The following is a 22,909-nucleotide window of genomic DNA, read 5'->3' on the forward strand; positions in this document are numbered from 1 at the left end:
GAAGTTGTCCTAAAGTTGAGTTTCTACAAAATCCTTACATCTTGTTAAAGTTAGTAAAACTTGGGCATCCATATACAGTCAGTCACCTTCTCTGCTTTTTAATCACTAGGCATCAGTAGTCCACACTCTCCCAACTGCACATTGTACTTCTTGAGAAAAGTAGAATTACAGAAATGGAGGAGATCCAAGGTGTCATTCAGGTACTGATGTTGAAAGTGAGGGGCCCAGGTGACAAGTGTGAAAACCAACAGAAGCACCACAGGAGCACTCTCCCTCTGGCCCTGAGCCCATTGCTCTTCCTGCTATGCTATGGTATTCTACAGCATAGCAGAGCAACCAGCAAAGGGCTGACACCTCTGTACATGAACCCCACTCCAGTCCACATATCCTTTCTTGTCATGTTCTGGCTTTCCTGTCTAATACAGGTTATCTGGAACTCCAGAGATCCCTGGCTGCTTCTGGGTGTTACAGTTTAACAAGATTTTAGTAGAGTTATTAACACATCCCTGTTAATCTGCTGTTTTAACATCAGCCACATCCTTAAATAAAAAATGGGAGTGATGCAAAATTTGAGGCAGATTTTAAATCGGGGTACTCCTCTTCACCCAGAGTCTGTTAGACCCTTTCTAATTGTGATGCTTTCAGTAAACGTTATCTCTGAGACATTGATACTCTTAATTCTGGTAGTGGTTTAGAAAAACCACATTCACCCCTTTACCTTTACGTCAGTGTTCTCCTTAGGTCTATACTATTGACAGTTTTTCTAGAACACTTAAGGAGATACTTAGTTATAATATATAGCATGGCAAGTCTTTGGAGAACTACCAAAAATGACAGTAACAATACCCCAATCTTCATGTGCTTAAACATATCAGCTCCTATCTAATTTTTATTATTTTAAGTTTAATATCAACTGTCCTTAAGAATAATAATCAGTTATTCTTTTTTTCACTATTGTGGTTGAAACCATGTATCTATATACCCAAAATAAATTGAAACATATCTAGTTATCCAGTAGAAAGTTTTCAAAAATTGTGAATCTGCCGAAATGATTAGTAACTTGATGTCAAACATCTGGATATTTGAAAGTACCAATCAATTCCTGTAAGATTTTTCCTTTTACCCAAAATACTGATTTGTAGATACACATGGCTAGGTAATTTTTGATGTATAATCATCTAGAACTTTTATTTAGGAAATTTTATGTTCTGTTAGTGCTTTTGAGTAGAAATGACTAACTCATTGACTGGCTTTTAAGTGGCACTCTTAATAAACTCTGCAGTGAGAGGGAGAAAAGATGGAAGTCGACATACATAATGTAGATTGAATACCTGGAAACACCAACATCAGTAGTTCTTAAGACGGAAACATTGCCAGGGTGGGGCCAGGTACAAAAACAATTCTGGAAATCTTTGTTTCCACTGCCTCACCTCAGTTCTAAGAAACATAAGGAGCTTTATTATTGAATGTTATCTCTAAAAAACATCTTCCAACTTTTCATTTCCATTAAATTTTCATTCAAATATATCAATGTATAAGTCAATTGCAGTAGATTCATAGATAGGACAGTAAACATTGGGAAACTTCTACACCTTTTAAAATGGTTATTAAATTTGGCCTCCAGCATTTACTTTCAGTAATAGTTTTTTTTTCTTTTGCAAAGAACCACATAAGGCGGAATGTCCCAGCATGTCAGCATTTTTAATTGCAAAATAATAATAAGTTAAGGACATAATATTTGTGTAGAATGTGTGTAGACAAGATTGGGCAATGTGATCTAGTGATAATGCAATTAGGAACATTCAGGCCTGGGTGAACAGTCAGATTCTACAGTAATGGATGAATCAAATGATGACAGCCCAAGGAGAGGTTACAAATGAAGTATATCATCAATCTTCATCTGCTTAAGCCTTTTATTAATGATTTAGCTTAGGGCAGAAGACTTTATCCTTATGAAAGTAGTTAATGAAACAAAGGTGAGAAGAATAGTATGTTGAATAGCAAGGTTAGAAATAAAATATTGAAGGTGACTATGCAAATGTTTCTTTTATTCTATCATAAATGAGAAAAATAAATGGAGAACTAGCAGATATTTATTGTGAGGAATCAGGAACAGAAAGACCTGGTTTAATAGCCATCCATTTAAAAAAAAAAAAAAACTAGAGAATTTTAGCCAATTTCAAGTTCAGTGTAAACCAACAGTGTTACTGTGAAAACCAAAATCTTACTCTGCATTGGTATGGTTATTTATAGTTGGCAAGGTACTTTTTTTTTTTAAAGATTTTATTTATTTATTTGTCACAGTTATCACAAGTAGGCAAAGAGGCAGGCGTGGGGTGTGGGGCTTGATCCCAGGACCCTGAGATCATGACCTGAACTGAAGTCAGAGGCTTAACGCTCTGAGCCACCCAGGTGCCTCAGGTTGGTACTTTTTTTTTAAGTTGATTTCTTTTTTTTTTTTAAGGATTTTATTTATTTGACAGAGATCACAAATGGGCAGAAGGAGAGAGAGAGAGGGAGGAGGAAGCAGGCTCCCTGCCTAGCAGAGAGCCCGATGCGGGACTCGATCCCACGACCCTGAGATCATGACCTGAGCTGAAGGCAGAAGCTTAACCCACTGAGCCACCCAGGCAGCCCCAAAAGTTGGATTTCTTGAGGCACAATTTTTATAGTGTAGAATGCATCAGTATGAGTATAGTGTTATGGGTTTTAACAGAATTTATCACCACACACCACCACCACAGTTAAGACACAGACCATTTCCATTATTCCAGACAGTTGCTTGTGTCCCTTTTAGTCAACCCCTACCCTCACCCCAGTCCCTGGTAACCATTATTTTTGACCCCATATTTTTGCAAAGTATTTTTCATGTACCTTTTAAAAAATTCAATTCTTGGAAAGTCAAGATGGCAGAGAAGTAGCAGGCTGAGATGACATCAGGTAGCAGGAGATCAGCTAGATAGCTTATCTAACCGGTGCGAACACCTACAAATCCAACAGGAAATCCAAGAGAAGAGCAACAATTTTAGAAACAGAAAATCGATCACTTTCTGATAGGTAGGACCTGTGGAGAAGTGAATCCAAAGTGAAGGGAAGATAGACCTCAGGGGGAGGGGTCAGCTCCTGGCAAGCAGTGGAGCAACAGAGCACAAAATCAGGACATTTAAAAGTCTGCTCCATGGAGGGACATCGCTCCAGAGGCTAAACTGCGGGGAATCCCAGGCAGGGTCAGCATAACCCCAGGTCCTGCGGGGTCACAGGAGGGCCGGGAATGTCTGAGTGTCGCAGAGCTTGCAGGTATTAGAGCGGGGAAGCCGGCTATAGCGACAAAGCCAAGGAGTGAGCTCTCACCTCAGGGCTACCTTAAACCGGGCACAGGCTGGGTGAGCTTGGAGCGTGGCTGGAGGCCACATAGACGGAAGTGACAAGGCGCTTTTCTCCAAGTGCAAACAATTGAGTGCTTTCTTTCAAGCGTGACCAGAGGCCTGGAAGACGGGGACAGTTGGGCGCTTCTCTCTGAGGGCGCACTGAGGAGCGGAACCCTGAGCTCTCGGCTCCTCTGGGCTGGAGATTGAGAGGCCGCCATTTTCATTCCTGTCCTCCAGAACTGTATGGAAAGCGTTCAGGGAACAAAAGCTTCCAAAAGGAAAACCGAGCAGATTACTTAGCCCGGCCCCTGGTAAGGGTGGTGCAATTCTGCCTGGGGCAAAGAAACTTGAGAATCACTACAACAGGCCCCTCCCCAAGAAGATCAAAGAGAAACCCAGCCAAGACCAACTTCACTCACCAAGGAGAACAGCAGAATTCCAGAGGAGGAGAAAGCAAATCTTATCTGGACAAAATGAAAAGGTGGAAAAACTCACCACAAAAAAAGAACCAGAGCCAGTACCGAAGGCTGGGGACCTAATCAATACAGACATTGGTAATATGACAGATCTAGAGTTCAGAATGACAATTCTCAAGGTTCTAGCCAGGCTCGAAAAAGGCATAGAAGATATTAGAGAAACCCTCTCCAGAGAGATAAAAGCCCTTTCTGGAGAAATAAAAGAACTAAAATCTAACCAAGTTGAAATAAAAAAAACTATTAATGAGGTGCAATCAAAAATGGAAGCTCTTACTGCTAGGATAAATGAGGCAGAAGAAAGTATTAGTGACATAGAAGACCAAATGACAGAGAATAAAGAAGCTGAGCAAAAGAGAGACAAACAAATACTGGACCACCAGGAGAGAATTCTAGAGAGAAGTGACACCATAAGACGACACAACATTAGAATAATTGGGATTCCAGAAGAAGAAGAAAGAGAGAGGGGAGCAGAAGGTATATTGGAGAGAATTATTGTAGAGAATTTCCCTAATATGGCAAAGGGAACAAACATCAAAATCCAGGAGATGCTAAGAACGCCCCTCAAAAATCAATAAAAACAGGTCCACACTAGGTCACCTGATAGTAAAATTTACAAGTCTTAGCAACAAAGAGAAAATCCTGAAAGCAGCTTGGGAAAAGAAGTCTGTAACATACAAGGGTAAAAACATTAGATTGGCAGTGGACCTATCCACAGAGACCTGGCAGGCCAGAAAGAACTGGCATGATATATTCAGAGCACTAAATGAGAAAAACATGCAGCCAAGAATACTATATCCAGCTAGGCTATCATTGAAAATAGAAGGAGAGATTAAAAGCTTCCAGGACAAACAAAAACTGAAAGAATTTGCAAACACCAAACCAGCTCTACAGGAAATCTTGAAAGGGGTCCTCTAAGCAAAGAGAGAGCCTAAAGGTAGTAGATCAGAAAGGAACAGAGACAATATACATAACAGTCACCTTACAGGCAATACAATGGCACTAAATTCATATCTCTCAGTAGTTAACCTGAATGTTAATGGGCTAAATACCCCAATCAAAAGACACAGAGTATCAGAATGGATTAAAAAACAAAACCCATCAATATGCTGCCTACAAGAAACTCATTTTAAACCCGAAGACAACTCCAGATTTAAAGTGAGGGGGTGGAAAACAATGTAACATGCTAGTGGACATCAGAAGAAAGCTGGGGTGGCAATCCTTATATCAGATCAATTAGATTTTAAGCCAAAGACTATAATAAGAGATGAGGAAGGACACTATATCATACTCAAAGGGTCTTTAAAACAAGAAGCTCTAACAATTTTAAATATCTATGCCCCTAACATGGGAGCAGCCAACTATATAAACCAGTTAGTAACAAAATCAAAGAAATACATCAACAATAATACAATAATAGTAGGGTCCTTTAACACTTCCCTCACGGAAGTGGACAGATCATCCAAGCAAAAGATCAACAAGGAAATAAAGGCCTTAAATGACACACTGGACCAGATGGACATCACAGATATATTCAAAGCGTTCCATCCCAAAGCAACAGAATATACATTCTTCTCTAGTGCACATGGAACATTCTCCAGAATAGACCACATACTGGGTCATAAATCAGGTCTCAACCGGTATCAAAAGATTGGGATCATTCCCTGCATATTTTCAAGCCACAATGCTCTGAAGCTAGAACTCAATCACAAGAGGAAATTTGGAAAGAACCCAAATACATGGAGACTAAACAGCATCCTTCCAAAGAATGAATGGGTCAATCAGGAAATTGAAGAAGAATTGAAAAAATTCATGGAAACAAATAATAATGAAAACACAATGGTTCAAAATCTGTGGGACACAACAAAGGCAGTCCTGAGAGGAAAATGTATAGCGGTAAAAGCCTTTCTCAAGAAACAAGAAAGGTCTCAAATACACAACCTAACCCTACACCTAAAGGAGCTGGAGAAAGAGCAACAAAGAAAGCCTAAACCCAACAGGAGAAGAGAAATCATAAAGATCAGAGCAGAAATCAATGAAACAGAAACCAAAAAAACAATAGAACAAATCAACAAAACTAGGACCTGGTTCTTTGAAAGAATTAATAAGATTGACAAACCCCTGGCCAGACTTATCAAAAAGAAAAGAGAAAGGACCCGAATAAATAAAATCATGAATGAAGGAGGAGAGATCACAACCAACACCAAACAAATACAAACAATGATAAGAACATACTATGAGCAACTCTACGCCAATAAATTCGACAGTCTGGAAGAAATGGATACATTTCTAGAGACATATAAACTACCACAACTGAACCAGGAAGAAATAGAAAACCTGAACAGACCCATAACCAGTAAGGAGATTGAAACAGTCATTAAAAATCTCCAAACAAACAAAAGTCCAGGGCCAGACAGCTTCCCGGGGGAATTCTACCAAACATTTAAAGAAGAACTAATTCCTATTCTCCTGAAACTGTTCCAAAAAATAGAAATGGAAGGAAAACTTCCAAACTCATTTTATGAGGCCAGCATCACCTTGATCCCAAAACCAGACAAGGATCCCATCAAAAAAGAGAATTATGGACCAATATCCTTGGTGAACACAGATGCAAAAATTCTCACCAAAATACTGGCCAATAGGATTCAACAGTACGTTAAAAGGATTATTCACCACGACCACGTGGGATTTATTCCAGGGCTGCAAGGTTGGTTCAACATCTGTAAATCAATCAATGTGATACAATACATTAATAAAAGAAAGAATAAGAACCATATGATACTCCTAATAGATGTTGAAAAAGCATTTGACAAAGTACAGCATCCCTTCCTGATCAAAACTCTTCAAAGTGTAGGGATAGAGGGCACATGCCTCAATGTTATCAAAGCCATCTATGAAAAACCCACTGCAAATACCATTCTCAATGGAGAAAAACTGAAAGCTTTTCCACTAAGGTCAGAAACACGGCAAGGATGTCCCTTATCACCACTGCTGTTCAACATAGTACTAGAAGTCCTAGCCTCAGCAATTTCTTTTGTTGTCAACAAAAATAAATTAAAGCCATTGAAATTGGCTAAGAAGAAGTCAAACTATCACTCTTCGCAGATGATATGATACTATCTGTGGAAAACCCAAAAGACTCCACTCCAAAACTGCTAGAACTTATACAGGAATTCAGTGAAGTGTCAGGATATAAAATCAATGCACAGAAATCAGTTGCATTTCTCTACACCAGCAACAGGACAGAAGAAAGAGAAATTAAGGAGTCAATCCCATTGACAATTGCACCCAAAACCATAAGATACTTAGGAATAAACCTAACCAAAGAGGCACAGAATCTATACTCAGAAAACTATAAAGTACTCATGAAAGAAATTGAGGAAGACACAAAGAAATGGAAAAATGTTTCATGCTCATGGATTGGAAGAACAAATATTGTGAAAATGTCCATTGTACCTAAAGCAATCTACACATTTAATGCCATCCCTATCAAAGTACCATCCATCTTTTTCAAAGAAATGGAACAAACAGTCCTAAAATTTATATGGAACCAGAAAAGACCTCAAATAGCCAAAGGAATATTGAAAAAGAAGGCCAAAGTTGGTGGCATCACAATTCCAGAGTTCAAACTCTATTACAAAGCTGTCATCATCAAGACAGTATGGTACTGGTACAAAAACAGACACATAGATCAATGGAAAAGAATAGAGAGCCCAGAAATAGACCCTCAACTCTATGATCAACAAATCTTCAACAAAGCAGGAAGGAATGTCCAGTGGAAAAAAGACAGCCTCTTCAACAAATGGTGCTGGGGAAATTGGACAGCCACATGCAGAAAAATGAAATTGGACTATTTCCTTACACCACACACGAAAATAGACTCAAAATGGATGAAGGACCTCAATGTGCAAAAGGAATCCATCAAAATCCTTGAGGAGAACACTGGCAGCTACCTCTTTGACCTCAACCGCAGCAACTTCTTCCTAGGAACATCGCCAAAGACAACAGAAGCAAGGGCAAAAATGATCTGTTGGGATTTCATCAAGATCAAAAGCTTTTGCACAGCAAAAGAAACAGTTAACAAAACCAAAGAGAACTAACAGAATGGGAGAAGATATTTGCAAATGACATATCAGATAAAGGTCCAGTATCCAAAATCTATAAAGAGCTTATCAAACTCAACACCCAGAGAACAAATAATCCAATCAAGAAATGGGCAGAGGACATGAGCAGACATTTCTGCAAAGAAGACATTCAGATGGCCAACAGACACATGAAAAAATTCTTCACATCACTCAGCATCAGGGAAATACAAATCAAAACCACAATACAAATCACACCAGTCAGAATGGCTAAAATTAACAAGTCAAGAAATGACAGATTCTGGCGAGGATGCAGAGAGAGGGGAACTTTCCTACACTGTTAGTGGGAATGCAAGCTGGTGCAACCACTCTGGAAAATAATGTGGAAGTTCCTCAAAAAACTGAAAATAGAGCTACCCTATGACCCAGCAATTGCACTACTGGGTATATATCCTAAAGATACAAACGTGGTGCTCCCAAGGGGCATGTGCACCCGAATGTTTATAGCAGCAATGTCCACAATAGCCAAACTGTGGAAAGAACCTAGATGTCCATCAACAGATGATTGGATAAAGAAGTGGTATATATATACGATGGAATACTATGCAGCCATCAAAAGAAATTATATCTTGCCATTTGCGATGACGTGGATGGAACTAGAGAGTATTCTGCTTAGCGAAATAAGTCAGTCAGAGAAAGACAACTATCATATGATCTCCCTGATACGAGGAAGTGGAGATGCAATGTGGGGGAGTGGGGGGGTAGGAAAAGAAAAAATGAAAGAAGGTGGGATTGGGAGGAAGACAAACCTTAAAAGATTCAATCTCAAAAAACAGACTGAGGGTTGCCAGGGAGAGGGGGATAGGGAGAGGGTGATCGTGTTATGGACATTGAGGAGGGTATGTGCTATGGTGAGTGCTGTGAAATGTGTAAACCTGGTGATTCACAGACCTGTACCCCTGAGGATAAAAATATATTATATGTTTATTTTTTTTAAATAAATTTTTAAAAATTCAATTCTTAAAAGATCCCTACAACATTAATATTGCCAACATGTCTATTTTATGAAGGAAGAAATGAAGGTTTAGTTAAGCAGCTTTAAGTTGTGGAGCCAGGTATTGAACCCTTATATTCTAACTCAGAATCTGAAATGCTTCCCTTGACCCTTCTGCCTGGAGCTTTGCTCCGAGAGTCCTACTTTTATCTATATTGTTCACTCACCCCCAATGGATCCTGTATTCAAAGCCAATATTAAACTTTAAAAGTAACTTACTAGAGTAGGGACTAAAGGATGGTAGTTCAGTCTTTTTTTTTTTTAATTGAAGTTTCCCCAAGGAGATTTCTTAGATTTTTTCTTTCCCTAATCACTTCTCCTCCATCCTCCCTAAATTTTAACATCGTGAATATGCTGTGTGTACTCTATGTAGCTGTACTTTGTATATTAAGAAGAGTAAGTTCTTTCACCTACTCTAAGAACCATTTTATCCAAACTGGGGACAGTACCACTCCCACTGAGAATGCTTAGACTGCGCAGTAGTCTTCAGCCTTTGTCCCATCTGATGTGCATAACACATGACCCTTGAGTATGAGACACATCACGACACTGAAAATTTTATAGTAAACACCACATCAGACTTTTGGCATGATATTCATGAAAAGTGTCTTCAGAACATGTAGATAAGTAAAATCTTCTCTTAAGGATAAACTTCAAATTTACTTAACAGAAAGTTAAAATATGACTTATTTTTTAAATAATTCTTTTGATGTTTGCTTTTAATCTAGATCTAAACTTTATATAATAAAGGAAATAAGGTAGTTCTAGGGGCACCTGGATGGCTCACTTTGTTAGCATCTGCCTTCAGCTCAGGTCATGATCTCAGGGTCCTGGGATTGAGCCAGCTTCTCCCTCTCCTCCCATTCGTGCTTGCTCTCTCTAGTGCTCTCTCTCTCTCTCAAATAAAGTTTCTTTTAAAATAGGGGAGGGTAGAATAAGGTATTTCTGTTGGAGAATAAACAATCTTTTAAGTGCTGTGATGCCAGTAATGCAGAGCTTCAACATGTTGTTAAGGTGAATATGATTATGTCAAATCTATCTTGCCTCATCACTATCTGACTTTCATCCAGCAGTCATAACTCAGGAGTCATGATAACCAGGTGTCAGTGTTCTCAGTTGTCTTATGCGTAATGTAGAGGTAGATGCATTTCCTTTTTTTGTGAATGTTTTGTTTTGTGGTAAAATACATGTAACTAAAATTTACCATCCTAATACTTTTTAATTGAACAATTCAGTGATATTAAATACATTTACACTGTTGTGCAACCATCACCAACATCCATCCTCCAATTTTTTTCATCTTGTAAAACTGACACTCTGTACTTATTAAATAGTAACTCCTCACCCCGGCCCTAACCCCTGCCAACTGCCATTATACTTTGTCTTTATGATTTTGACTACTCCAGGTACCTCTTGTTAGAGGAATTATACAGTATTTGTCTTTTAATGGCAAGTTTATTTTATATAAAATAATCCCCTCAATGTTTATTCATATTGTAGTGCATAGCAGAATTTTCTTCTGCAGAATTTTTAAGGCTGCATAGTTTTCCATCATATGTCTATACCACATTTTGCTTATCTATTTAGCTATAGATAGTTGGATTACTTCCATATTTTAGCTGTTGTGAATAATGCTATTATGAACATGGATGTACAAAAATCTCTTTCAGGTTTTTGGGAGTATAATTTGTGGATAATATGATAATTCTATTTTTCATTTGTTGAGGAACTGCCATATTTTCTGTCATAGTGGCTATACTTTTATATTCCCACCAACAGTGCAAAAGAGTTACAGTTTCTCTACATCCTCTCCAACACCTGTCTTTTTCTGATTTTTTGATAGTAGCCATTCTAATGAGTGTGAGGTGATATCTCATTGTCATTTTTATTTGAATTTTCCCTAATGATCAGTGATGCTGAACAGCTTATTGGCTATTTGTATATCTTGTGCTTATTGGATATTTGTATATCTTCCTTGGAGAAATAAATGTCTGTTCAAGTCTTTTACCAGTTTTTAAATCAGATTTCTTTTTTGTTAAAATTTAGGAGTTCTCTATATAATTTGGATATTGGTTCCTTATTAAATATATTATTTACATATATTTTATCCCATTCTGTGGATTATCTATTTAACTCCATAGATAGTGTCATGATGCACAAAATTTTTAAATTTTCTTGAAGTCTCATTTGTCTATTGTTCTTTTGTTGCCTGTGCCATACATGTCATAGCCAAGAAATCATTGCTAAAATCAATGTCATGAAGTTTTTGCTTTTTGTATTTTTTACAAGAGTTTTATCATTTTAGAATTTTGGTCCATTTTGAATTAATTTTTGTATAAGATGTTAGGTAACAGAATAATTTCATTCTTTTGCATGCGAATATCCAGCTTTTGCAGTAGTGTTTGTTGAAAGATAGTCCATTTTGAATTCAGTGGTGTTAACACCCTTGTCAAAACTGATTTGACCATATAAACAAAGATTCCTTTCTGGGCTCTCTGTTGTATTCCATTTGTCTGCCTTGATGCCAATACCTCACTGTTTTGATGACTGTAGCTTTGTAGTAAATGTTGAAATCAATAAATGTGAGTCTTCTATTTTTGTTCTTTATTGAGTTTGTTTCAGCTATCAGGGATCACTTGAGATTCCATATGGATTTTAGGAAGGGCTTTTCTATTTCTGCAAAAAAAAAAAAAAATACTGTTGGAATTTTGATAGAGATTGCATAGAATCCATAGATTGCTTTGGTTAATATTTGCCTTTTAATGATACTAAGTCTTCTAATCTATGAACATGAGATATATTTCTAGTTATTTGTTTTTTAATTTCCTTCACCAGCATTTTGTAGTTTTCATTGGATAAGTATTTCACCTCCTTGGTTAAATATATTCCTAAGTATTTTATTCCTTTTGGTGCTATTGCAGATGAAATAGTTTTGTGATTTCCTTTTCAGATAGTTCATGGTTTATAGAAGTGCAGTTGATTTTTTTCTGTTGACTTTGTATCCTACTACCTTTCTTAATTTGGTTTTTAGGTCTAACACGTTTTTGTGTAACCTTTGCGGATCTTAAGATCATATTATCTGCAGACAGAGGTAATTTTACTTCCTGCTTTCCAGTTTGAATGTCTTTAATTTCTAATTTCTCTGGCTAGAATGTCCAATACTATGTTGGATAGTGAAAAGCAGGCCTCCTTGCCTTGTTACTGCTCTAAATTAAAATTTCATTTTTTCACCATTGAATATGATGTTTGCTAAGGGCTTTTCATATATGGATTTTATTGTATTAAGATATTTTTCTGTTTTTGCTAGTTTATTGAGTGTTTCTTGTGATGTGATGCAAGGGTGTTGAATTTTGTCAGATGTTTTTTGTGCATCAATCAAGATGACCATCTGGAATTTTTTCCTACTTTCTGTTGCTGTGGCTTATTACATTGATGGATTTTTGTAGTTGAACCATCTGTACATTCCAGGAGTAAATCATGCTATATAACCCTTTTAACATGCTGCTGAATTCTGTAGATAGTATCTTGCTGAGAATTTTTGCATCATTGTTCATAAGGCGTTTTGGCATATAGTTTTCTTATAGTAGTATTTGTCTGGCTTTGACATAGGTCATGTTGGTCTCACAGAATGAGTTAAGTGTTTTCTCCTTCTCAGTTTCTTGGAAATATCTGAGAAATACTGGTATTAATTTAAGTGTTTGGTAAAATTTACCAGTGAAGCCATCAGGTCCAGGGCATTTCTTTTGGGAAATTTTTGATTATTGATTCAGTCTTCTTATAGGTCTTTTCAGATTTTCTATATCTTCATGATTCTGTCTTGGTAGGGTAGTATTTCTAGGAATTTGTCCATTTCATTTGGGTTATCCAGTTTGTTGGTGTACAAATATCATAGTATACTCTTACAATTCTTTTTTTTATTTCTATAAAATCAGTAGTAATATCCCCACTTTAATTTCAGATTTTAACAATTTGAGCACCCCTTTCTCTTTCTTCGGTTCATTTAGTTAAAAGTTTGTCAACTTTGTTGATCTTCTCAAAGAAGCAACTTTTGGTTTTATTGATATTTCTGCTATTTCCCTATTTCATTTATCTCTGCTCTAATCTTTATTATTTCTCTCCTTCTGCTAGCTTTGTGTTAATTTTTTTTCTTTCCTAGTTCTTTAAGTGGTAAAGTTAGGTTTTTTAAATTTGAGATCTTTCTTACATTTTAGTGTGTTTATAGCTATGAATTTCTTCCTTAGGCTTAGTTTTGCTGCATCCCATAAATTCTGGTTTTGTTGTGTTTTCATTTTCATTCATCTCTAAATATTTTCTAATTTTCCTTTAAATTTATTTTTTGTTCCATTGATTGTTTAAACATAATTCCACAATTTTGTGAATGTTCCAATTTCCTTGATGTTATTATTTCTAACTTCATCCCATTGTGGTCAAAGAAGTTACTTTGTAAAATGAATATCTTTTTAAATATATTGAGATTAATTTGTGGCCTAGCATATGGTATATCCTGGAAAATGTCCCATGTACACTTGAGGAAAGTGATTATTCTGATTGGTGTTGGGTAAAATAGTCTGTGTGTGTCTGATCTAGTTTGATTGTTGTTTTTAAGTGTTCCATTTCGTATCTTCTGTCTGGTTGTTCTATCCATTGTTGGGAGTAGGGTATTGAACTCATGAACTGTTTGAACTCTATGAACTCATAGACTTTTTTTCTACCTTAAATTTTGTCCATTTTTTTCTTCATATATTTTGATAGTCTGTCATTAGCTGTGTAAGTGTTTATAATTGTTATATCTTCTTGCTGTATTCAAACTTTTATTAACATATAAGGACTCTATTTGTCTCTTTTAAGCTTTTCTTAAGTTTATTATGTATAATATTACTATAGCCACTCCTGCTCTCTTTCACTTAATATGCATGGATTATCTTTCTCTGTCTTTTTACTTTTAACCTGTTTGTGGCTTTGAATCTCAAGTGAGACTGTTGTAGACAGAATATAGTTAGACAATGTGTTCTTATTCATCCTACCAGTCTCTATCTTTGGGAGAATTTAATCCATTTACATTTAAAGTAATTATTGTTAAGGAGGGACTTGTGTCATTGTGCTAGAGGTTTTCTATGACCTTACAGTATTATTGTCCTTCATTTACTGCATTACTATTTTCTTATGTATTTAGTTAAATTTTTTTGCAGTATAATGTTTAAATTCTCTTCACATTCTCTTTTTTTTACATTCTATAGGTATTTTCTTTATGGTTACCATGAGGATTACATCTAACATCCTAAACTTATAACACTAAGAATTTGAATAAGTATCAGTTTTACTTCAGTAATATACAAAAACTGCTCGTGTGCCTGACTAGCTCAGTTGGTAGAGCGTGTAGCTTTTGATCTCAGGTTCATGAGTTTGAGCCACATGTTGGGCCTAGAGATTACTTGAAAAACAGAACAAATTAAAACTCTGTTCTTTTATAACTCCATCCATATCTCTTTCAGTTATTGATGTCACAAAATTATATCTTTATATATTTTGTGCCCCAAAACACAAAGTAGCATTTTTACATTTTTCACATATTTGTCTTTTTTATGTAGATGTAATTGACATTATGTGAGTTTTAGGTATATAGCATAATCATTCAGTATATGTGTATATTGTAAAATAATGACCACAATAAGTCTGAGTTAACGTCCATCACTATACATACCTACAAACATTTTTTTCCTATGATGAGAACTTTTAAGATATTCTTTCAGCAACTTTCAAATATACAATACAGTATTAACTATAGTCATTATGCTGTACATTACATCCCCAGGAAATTTATTTTATAACTGGAAGTTTGTACCATTAGACAACTTTCACCCACTTTGCTTATCCCTCACCACCTCTGACAATCATCAGTTTGTTCTCTGTATCTATGACTTCATTTTTTTTGTTTTGTTCCTTGAATATTTGTTTTAGATTCCACATATACATGAAATTTTTTGTGGTATTTGTCTTTCTCTGACTTATTTTATTTGGCATAGTGCCTTCAAGGTCATCCATGTTGTTATAAAAGGCAGGATTTACTTCCTTTTAAAGGCTGAATAATATTCCTATGTCTGTGTATGCCATATCTTTTTTTTTTCCTCAGTTAGCCAACATATAGTAGTACATCATTAGTTTTTTATATATTGTCAAGCGATTCATCAGCTTCGTATAACACCCAGAGCTGATCACAGCACGTGCCCTCTTAATACACACAACCTAGCCACCCCATCTCCTCACCCCCCTCCTCTCTGCAATTCTCAATTTGTTTCCCAGGTTCAAAATTTCTCATGGTTTGTCTCCCTCTCTGATTTCTTCCCGTTTGGTTTTCCCTTCCTTCCTCTGTGGTCTTCCATGCTATTCCTTGTGTTCCACATATGGGGGAAACCATATAATAATTACCTTTCTCTGCTTGACTTATTTCACTTAGCTTAATCCCCTTCAGTCCCATCCATGTCCATGCAAATGGTGGATATTCATCCTTTCTGATGACACAGTAATATTCCATTGTGTATATGAACCACATCTTCTTTATCCATTTATCCTTGATGGACATTTAGGTCTTTAATCCATTTTGAGTTTGTTTTTGTGTATGCTGTAAGAAAGTGGTCCAGGTTCATTCTTTTCTATGTAGCTGTCCAGTTTTCTCAACTCCATTTGTTGAAGAGACTGTCTTTTTTCCATTGGATATTCTTTATAGTCAAAGATTAATTGACCATATAATCATGGGTTAATTTCTGGGTTTTCTATTCTGACCTATTAATCTATGTGTCTATTTTTTGTGCCAGTACCATATATTCTTTTGATTACTACAACTATATAATATATCTTGGAGTCTGGAATTGCTTTTCTTTTCTTTTTCCAGGTTGCTTTGGCTATTTGGGGTCGTTTATGATTCCATACAAATTTTAGGATTTTTTGGGCGCCTGGGTGGCTCAGTGGGTTAAGCCGCTGCCTTCGGCTCAGGTCATGATCTCAGGGTCCTGGGATCGAGTCCCACATTGGGCTCTCTGCTCGGCAGGGAGCCTGCTTCCCTCTCTCTCTGTCTCTGCCTGCCTCTCCATCTACTTGTGATTTCTCTCTGTCAAATAAATAAATAAAATCTTTAAAAAAAAAATTTTAGGATTTTTTGTTCTAGTTCTGTGAGAAATGTTGTTGATATTTTCATAGGGATTGCATTAAATGTGTAGATTGCTTTGGGTATTATAGGCATTTTAACAATATTCTTCCAGTCCATGAACATGGAATATCATTCCTTTCCTTGTGTCATCTTCAATTCCTTTTATCAATGTTTATAGTTTTCAGAGTACAGGTCATTCACCTCTTTGGTTAGGCTTATTTCTAGGTATCTTATTATTTTGGGTGCACTTATAAATGGGATTGTTTTCTTAGTTTCTCTTTCTGCTGCTTCATTATTGGTGTATAGAAATGCAATAGGTCTCTGTGCATTAATGTATCCTGTGACTTCACTGAATTCGTTTGTCAGTCCTAGCTGGGTTTTTTGTTTTTTGTTTTTTGTGGAGTCTTTTGAATTTTCTTTATATAGTATCATGTCCTCTACAAATAGTGAAAGTTTTACTTTTTCCTTCAATTTGAATGCCTTTAGTTTCTTTTTGCTGTCTGATGATGTGAATAGGACTTCTAGTACTATACTGAATAAAAGTGGTGAAAGTGGAATTCCTTGTCTTATTTCTGACCTTAGGGGAAAGGCTCTCATTTTTACTGCATTGAAGATGATGTTTGCTGTGGGTTTTTCAGAAGTCTTTTTTTTTTAAATTTATTTTTTATTTATTTTCAGCATAACAGTATTCATTGTTTTTTCACCACACCCAGTGCTCGATGCAATCCGTGCCCTCCATATTACCCACCACCTGTTACCCCAACCTCCCACCCCCCCCCGCCACTTCAAACCCCTCAGATTGTTTAATTTTTAGAGTCCATAGTCTCTCATGGTTCACCTTCCCTTCCAATTTCCCCCAACTCCCTTCTCCTCTCTAACTCCCCATGTCCTCCATGCTATTTGTTATGCTGCACAAATAAGTGAAACCATATGATAATTGACTCTCTCTGCTTGACTGATTTCACTCAGCATAATCTCTTTCAGTCCCGTCCATGTTGCTACAAAAGTTGGGTATTCATCCTTTATGATGGAGTCATAATACTCCACAGTGTATATGGACCACATCTTCCTTATCCATTCGTCCGTTGAAGGTCATCTTGGTTCTTTCCACAGTTTGGCGACCGTGGCCATTGCTGCTATAAACATTGGGGTACAGATGGCCCTTCTTTTCACTACATCTGTATCTTTGGGGTAAATACCCAGGAGTGTAATTGCAGGGTCATAGGGAAGTTCTATTTTTTAATTTCTTGAGGAATCTCCACACTGTTCTACAAAGAGGTTGCACCAACTTGCATTCCCACCAACAGTGTAATAGGGTTCCCCTCCCCCAACTTGGGCTTTAATGCATGACCCCAAGATCAAGAGTCATACACTTCACTGACAGAGTCAGCCAGGCACCCCAGTCAAAAGTGCTGTGGGTCTTTTATATACAGACTTTATTTTGTTGCATTATGTTTTTTCTAAATCTACTTTTTGAGGGTTTTTGTCATGAATGGATGTTTTACTTTGTCTAATGCTTTTCTGAGTCTATTGAAATGAGTATTTAGTTCTTATCCTTTCTTATATTGATGTGATGTATCAAGTTGATTGATTTGTGAATACTGAACCACCCTTGAAACCCAGGAATAATCCCACTAGATCATGGAGAATTGTTTTTTTTAATGTATTGTTGGGTTTGGTTTGCTAGTACTTTGTTGAGAATTTTTGCAACTATGTTCATGAGAGATGTTGGCCTGTAGTTCTTTTTTTTTTTTTTTTTTTGTGGTGTCTTTATTTGGCCTAGGTATCAGAGTTATGCTGGCCTCATAGAATGAATTTGGAAGTTTTCCTTCCTTTTCTATTTTTTGGAATAGTTTGAGAAAATAGCTATTAACTCTTCTTAAATATTTGGTAGAATTTGCCTGTGAAGCTGTGTGGTCCTGAACTTCTGTTTGATTACTGATTGAGTTTCTTTTCTGGTAATCAGTTCAAAGTTTTATTTCTTCCTGCTTCAGTTTTGGTAGGTTGTGTGTTTCTAGGAATTTATCCATTTTTTTCTAGGTTGTCCAATTTGTTGGCATTTAATTTTTCATAGTATTCTCTAACAATTATTTGTATTTCTGTGGTGTCAGTTGTTATTTCTCCTCTTTCATTTGTGATTTTGTGAGTTCTCTACCCTCCATACCCCCCATTTGGATGGGTCTGTATAGAGTTTTGTTGATCAATTTTGTTGATCTTTTCAAAAAACTAACTCCTTGTTTCATTGATCTATTCTATTGTTTTTGTGGGGTTTTTTGTTTTTGTTTGTTTGTTTGTTTTTAGCTTTTACATCGTTTAAATCTCCTCTAATCTTTATTATTTCCTTCCTTCTGATGGTTTTAAGGTTTTGTTTGTTGTTCTTTTTGTAGTGCCTTTAGGGGTAAGGTTAGGTTGTTTATTTCAGATTTATCTTGCTTATTGAGGTAAGTCTGTATTGCTATAAACTTCCCTCTTAGAACCACTTTTGTTGCATCCTACAGGTTTTGAGCAATAGTGCTTTAATGTACATTTTATTTCTTTTATTTCCTGGTTGACTCAATGATAGTTCTGATATCCAGTCTGGCAAATGTGGGGAATCTCTTGACTAGGTTTCAAGCCCTGGAAATACTCCTCCATGGCTTTCAACTTCACACTCTTGTTTTTTTTTTATTCTGCTCTCTAAGTCATCCACCATTTTTAATGAAAGGCAGCACATTTTTGAAGCTTACATGATATTTACATTATAGGAGTTTTATGGTTTCAAGTCTTACATTCACATATTTAATGCATTTTAAGTTGATTTTGTGTATGGTGTGTGGTAGTGGTTCAGTTTCATTCTTTTGCACATAGCTGTTCAGTTTTTCCATCATTTATTGAAGAGACTGTCCATTCCCCCATTTTATATTCTTGGCTCCTTTGCCATGGATTAATTGACCATAAAAGTGTGGGTTTTATTTCCAGACTTAACACATAGGGAAGGCCATTTGAAGATGGAGCAGAGAGAACTTTAAGATGCTGGCCTTGATTGAAAATTGAAGTGATACAGTTATAGTCAAGGAATGCTACCACAGTTAGTGTGGTCCTGCTTATAACGTAATTTCTACCCCATGATACTGATTGTACTCTGCTGGCTTCCAGAACTGTGAAAGAATAAATTTCTGTTGTCTCAAGCAGCAGTACATGGTAATTTGTTACAGCAGCCACAGGAAACTAATATAGATGGGTATTAACACCTCAGTGTTGCTTTTTAAATGCATTTTCACTGATTATTCAATGAGGTTGAGTATCTTTGCATCATAAGATTATTGATGTGCACCTGTTTTCTTCTATGAGTTTTTCAACTCCTGCCCTTTCTTTCTTTTTTTTTTTTTTTTAATTTACTTCCTTATTGAGTAGTAGGAATTCTTTGCAAAGTCTTACCATTAATGTCCCTGTTACTGAAGAGATACTCATGTCTGTAGCTTGTGTTTCTTATTTATGGTGTCTTCTGCATTCAGAAGATCTTTTGCACATTTTTATTTTCTTTTTTTTTTTTTTTAAAGATTTTATTTATTTATTTGTCATAGAGAGAGAAGCGAGAGCAAGCACAGGCAGACAGAGTGGCAGGCAGAGGCAGAGGGAGAAGCAGGCTCCCCGCCAAGCAAGGAGCCCGATGTGGGACTCGATCCCAGGACGCTGGGATCATGACCCGAGCCGAAGGCAGCCGCTTAACCAACTGAGCCACCCAGGCGTCCCATGCACATTTTTATTTTCTATTAGGAAATTTTTAAACATACCCCAAAGAGAGAATAGTATATAGCATAATAAATCTTCTATATACCCATAACTCTGCTTCAACAGTAATCAGTATTTTTTTTCTGGAAGTATTCATATTTTTCGTTAACTTTTATACTTTTCGTGCACTATCTAAGAAGTCCTTCAGTAAAGATTATGTTGCTTTTGTTTATGCAGTTTTTTCTGTCATGATAAAACATTCATTCTTTTTGTTATAACACTTGTTTTTAATCACTTTTTCATTTTAATCACTACACTTATGTGTGGCAATTTCTAATATATACAAAGCATTATGGCACCCATGTTAATCTATACCTTCTTCCTGAACATGTACTTTCTTATTCAGCACAAGCTATTGATACAGATCTTGTCCCAGAAACATCTTACATGTCACTGTAGAGTTTGTTAAAAATTGCATGTGTCCTTATAAGAAGGTTGATCAATCATATAGGAGATGTCAAAATATATGCCTGAGTCAGCTGTGCTATCATATTTTGTTTTTATGAAATAATTCCTCTCGTTTTTTTCCTCCTTATTTCTAGTGTGCCACCTGGGCTTGAAGGCATGAAAGAACAAGACATCTGCAACAAGATAATGGCTAAATTACTAGAAAATTATAATACTCTGTTTGAAGTAGAGTATACAGAAAATGATAACCAGAGATGTGAAAACCTGGCTAGGCTTATCATAGTAAAGGTAAATAACTTTGACATATAATCTTTAAGTATTGCTTATATTTTGAATGGAAGATATTTTATTTAAATTATTCTTTATCATAAAAATGTCATGGACATATTTTAGATTATTATTCCTGTGTTTGTTGAATTCTGTTGTGAAATATGTCCTCTGTATCAAGTATTTAACTGATCTATGTTCCCCTAAAGTGGAAGGATAATTGATGTTTCCTTGCTGCTGTAAAATCCTCTCAAAATCACTTATGTGAGCCCACCACCCACTGATTTTTATAGAAGTCTAGTGTTACAGCAAGGATTCGTTCTTATGGCTGTGTTCAGGAGTGCTAGCTTACTGAGTAGACTGCAAATTCCTGAAGATAATATTACTGTGTCTTTTTGTCGCTCTTGTGTCTGGCACACTTTCAAGTTCAACCTCAGATTTTAAGTCCCACATATATAGTTCCTGGCAACTATCATCGGTAAAGGAGAATATTTTTATAAGCTGTTAAGGAATCCTTGACAATACTTACCTCCACCTTTTTATACATTGGCTGATCATTTATAACCTATCCTTTATACATTAGGGAAATACATGTATGTCTCTAAAGAAAGTCTGAGGATAAACCAAATCAAATCCTCCAGGGAAGGCATCTTACTTCTTTCTCATTTATATTTGAGGCAAATCATGATGGAGTGGATATGGGAGGTTCCCTTAGGGGAGGTTTCCTGAAACACCTGTTCACAGACTGCATTATACCAGTTGATTCATATGGTAATGAATGATAAAGCCCAAGCACTTGTTTTGATCATTGAAGGGGTATTTTCATCTCTTCTTTCAGTTGAGACTCTGACTTTGAGGAAGAAATAAAAGGTAAAGCATATCAAGTAGCACCCTTCCAAAAAAGCAAAAGAAGACCAAAAACTAGGTTTTCTTAACCAGGACTTATGTTAATACAACAGATTCCCCATAAAGAGTATAACACATCTGCAAGGAAAGCATTTACCTGGAATCTTCCCAAACTGATAAAGAGAACTCTAAACTAAAATTTGAGGGAAGGGAAGAAAAATGCACATTTAAAATGACAAAATGAGAATCAAGTATAATCTAAGTTGGAGGCAACACAATAGCTGAGATAATGTGTCAGTGATTCACATGAGAGAATATGGGGAAAGAATACACCAGTTTTGCTACCAAAAAATTAAATTTTTTTAAATAGAAAAAAATATCTTTAATTTGTTCCTCTAGTTCCTGTAGTACTACTTTCCAAAGGTATCTTTTTAAAATATTAAAAAGTAATTAACTTTGTTTCAGCTGTATTTCTGATACATTTTTTTTAACACTTGTACTTTTCAACTAGAGCTGATAAGATAATAAGATAAGCCTAAAATATAAATGAAAATAGAAAAATAAGACCTAGGCAAGACAAACTTGCTGAGATGCAGGTATTAACTGGAATGTGCCAAGAGAAGGTTCTATGCTGTGCAAATAAAATGATACCTGTTGAAATACCCGGAAGGAGTTCCTGCTTGGAAATCATTGAGCTACTAGGTTTAAGTCTGGTGGAGAACTTAGCATGAGAGTAGATAGATAAGACATACATAGATAAGACATACAAAGAGTCAAATACAGATTATTTTAGCTAGGTGAAAAATAAGACTGCTACTCTCCTAATGCAGGTTTCAGATCTGGCCTAGAGGGAGATAAAGGTCGTGGTTGGAAACTACATTTTTATACTGTGGAAGAATCATTCTGCTAAAGCAAAATAGTTGGTCCATTCTTTACTGATCTTCATGATAGTCTCATCTCAGAGGGTAGATTATGTTACAAGGGAGTATGATGTTCTGGACCCCAGTTTCAGCCAGTAAGGATGAAATGGAGGTTACAAAAATTATTTTAATGGAATATGCCAGTGCCATTTTAGGGTCTATAAAAATAACATGCTGATCACAGTTAGGTTTATAAAGTTGGATAGTGTTTAGAAAGCAGATTTTTTAAATTCCTAAAATCATAGAAATATTAGATACAAACTGAAAGGAAGCTGGGTTAAAAAGGAAATGGGAGGCTTAAAATGAAATCATTAACATACTGAAAGATTGGAAAAATGGAAGGAAACTGAAAAAAACTGGAAAACATGTTCTGATCATGCTTATGAGCTCAGCTTTTGAAGGAATGTGTACAAAAAGAAAAAACTGGCACAAAACAAGGGATGAATATACATGAATGACAGACATATAAAATGAGCTGAGAATAAGCTTAGGCTCATGGAAACTACTATATATCTAACTACTTTATCTCAGTATAGAAAAGGGCTTTTAAGGGGAAGAAGTACTAAATTTATCCAC

The 22,909-nt window shown here is 36.1% G+C and overlaps 1 protein-coding gene across 7 annotated transcripts in view; it reads left to right on the top strand.

The window, feature by feature from the left end:
* FAM13A (family with sequence similarity 13 member A) overlaps window positions 1–22,909 on the top strand; it is a 366,926-nt gene that overhangs the window by 136,892 nt on the left and 207,125 nt on the right. For all 7 annotated transcript variants that reach the window (XM_045079369.1, XM_045079367.1, XM_013058040.2 and 4 more), the window contains one exon: window positions 20,435–20,588. In XM_045079369.1, the coding sequence (XP_044935304.1) occupies window positions 20,435–20,588 (154 nt within the window). The remainder of the gene's footprint in view (window positions 1–20,434; window positions 20,589–22,909) is intronic.

The sequence above is a fragment of the Mustela putorius genome, unplaced genomic scaffold (assembly GCF_011764305.1).
Source record: "Mustela putorius furo isolate JIRA1106 unplaced genomic scaffold, ASM1176430v1.1 tig00000382_pilon_pilon_pilon, whole genome shotgun sequence".
NCBI lineage: Eukaryota > Metazoa > Chordata > Mammalia > Carnivora > Mustelidae > Mustela > Mustela putorius.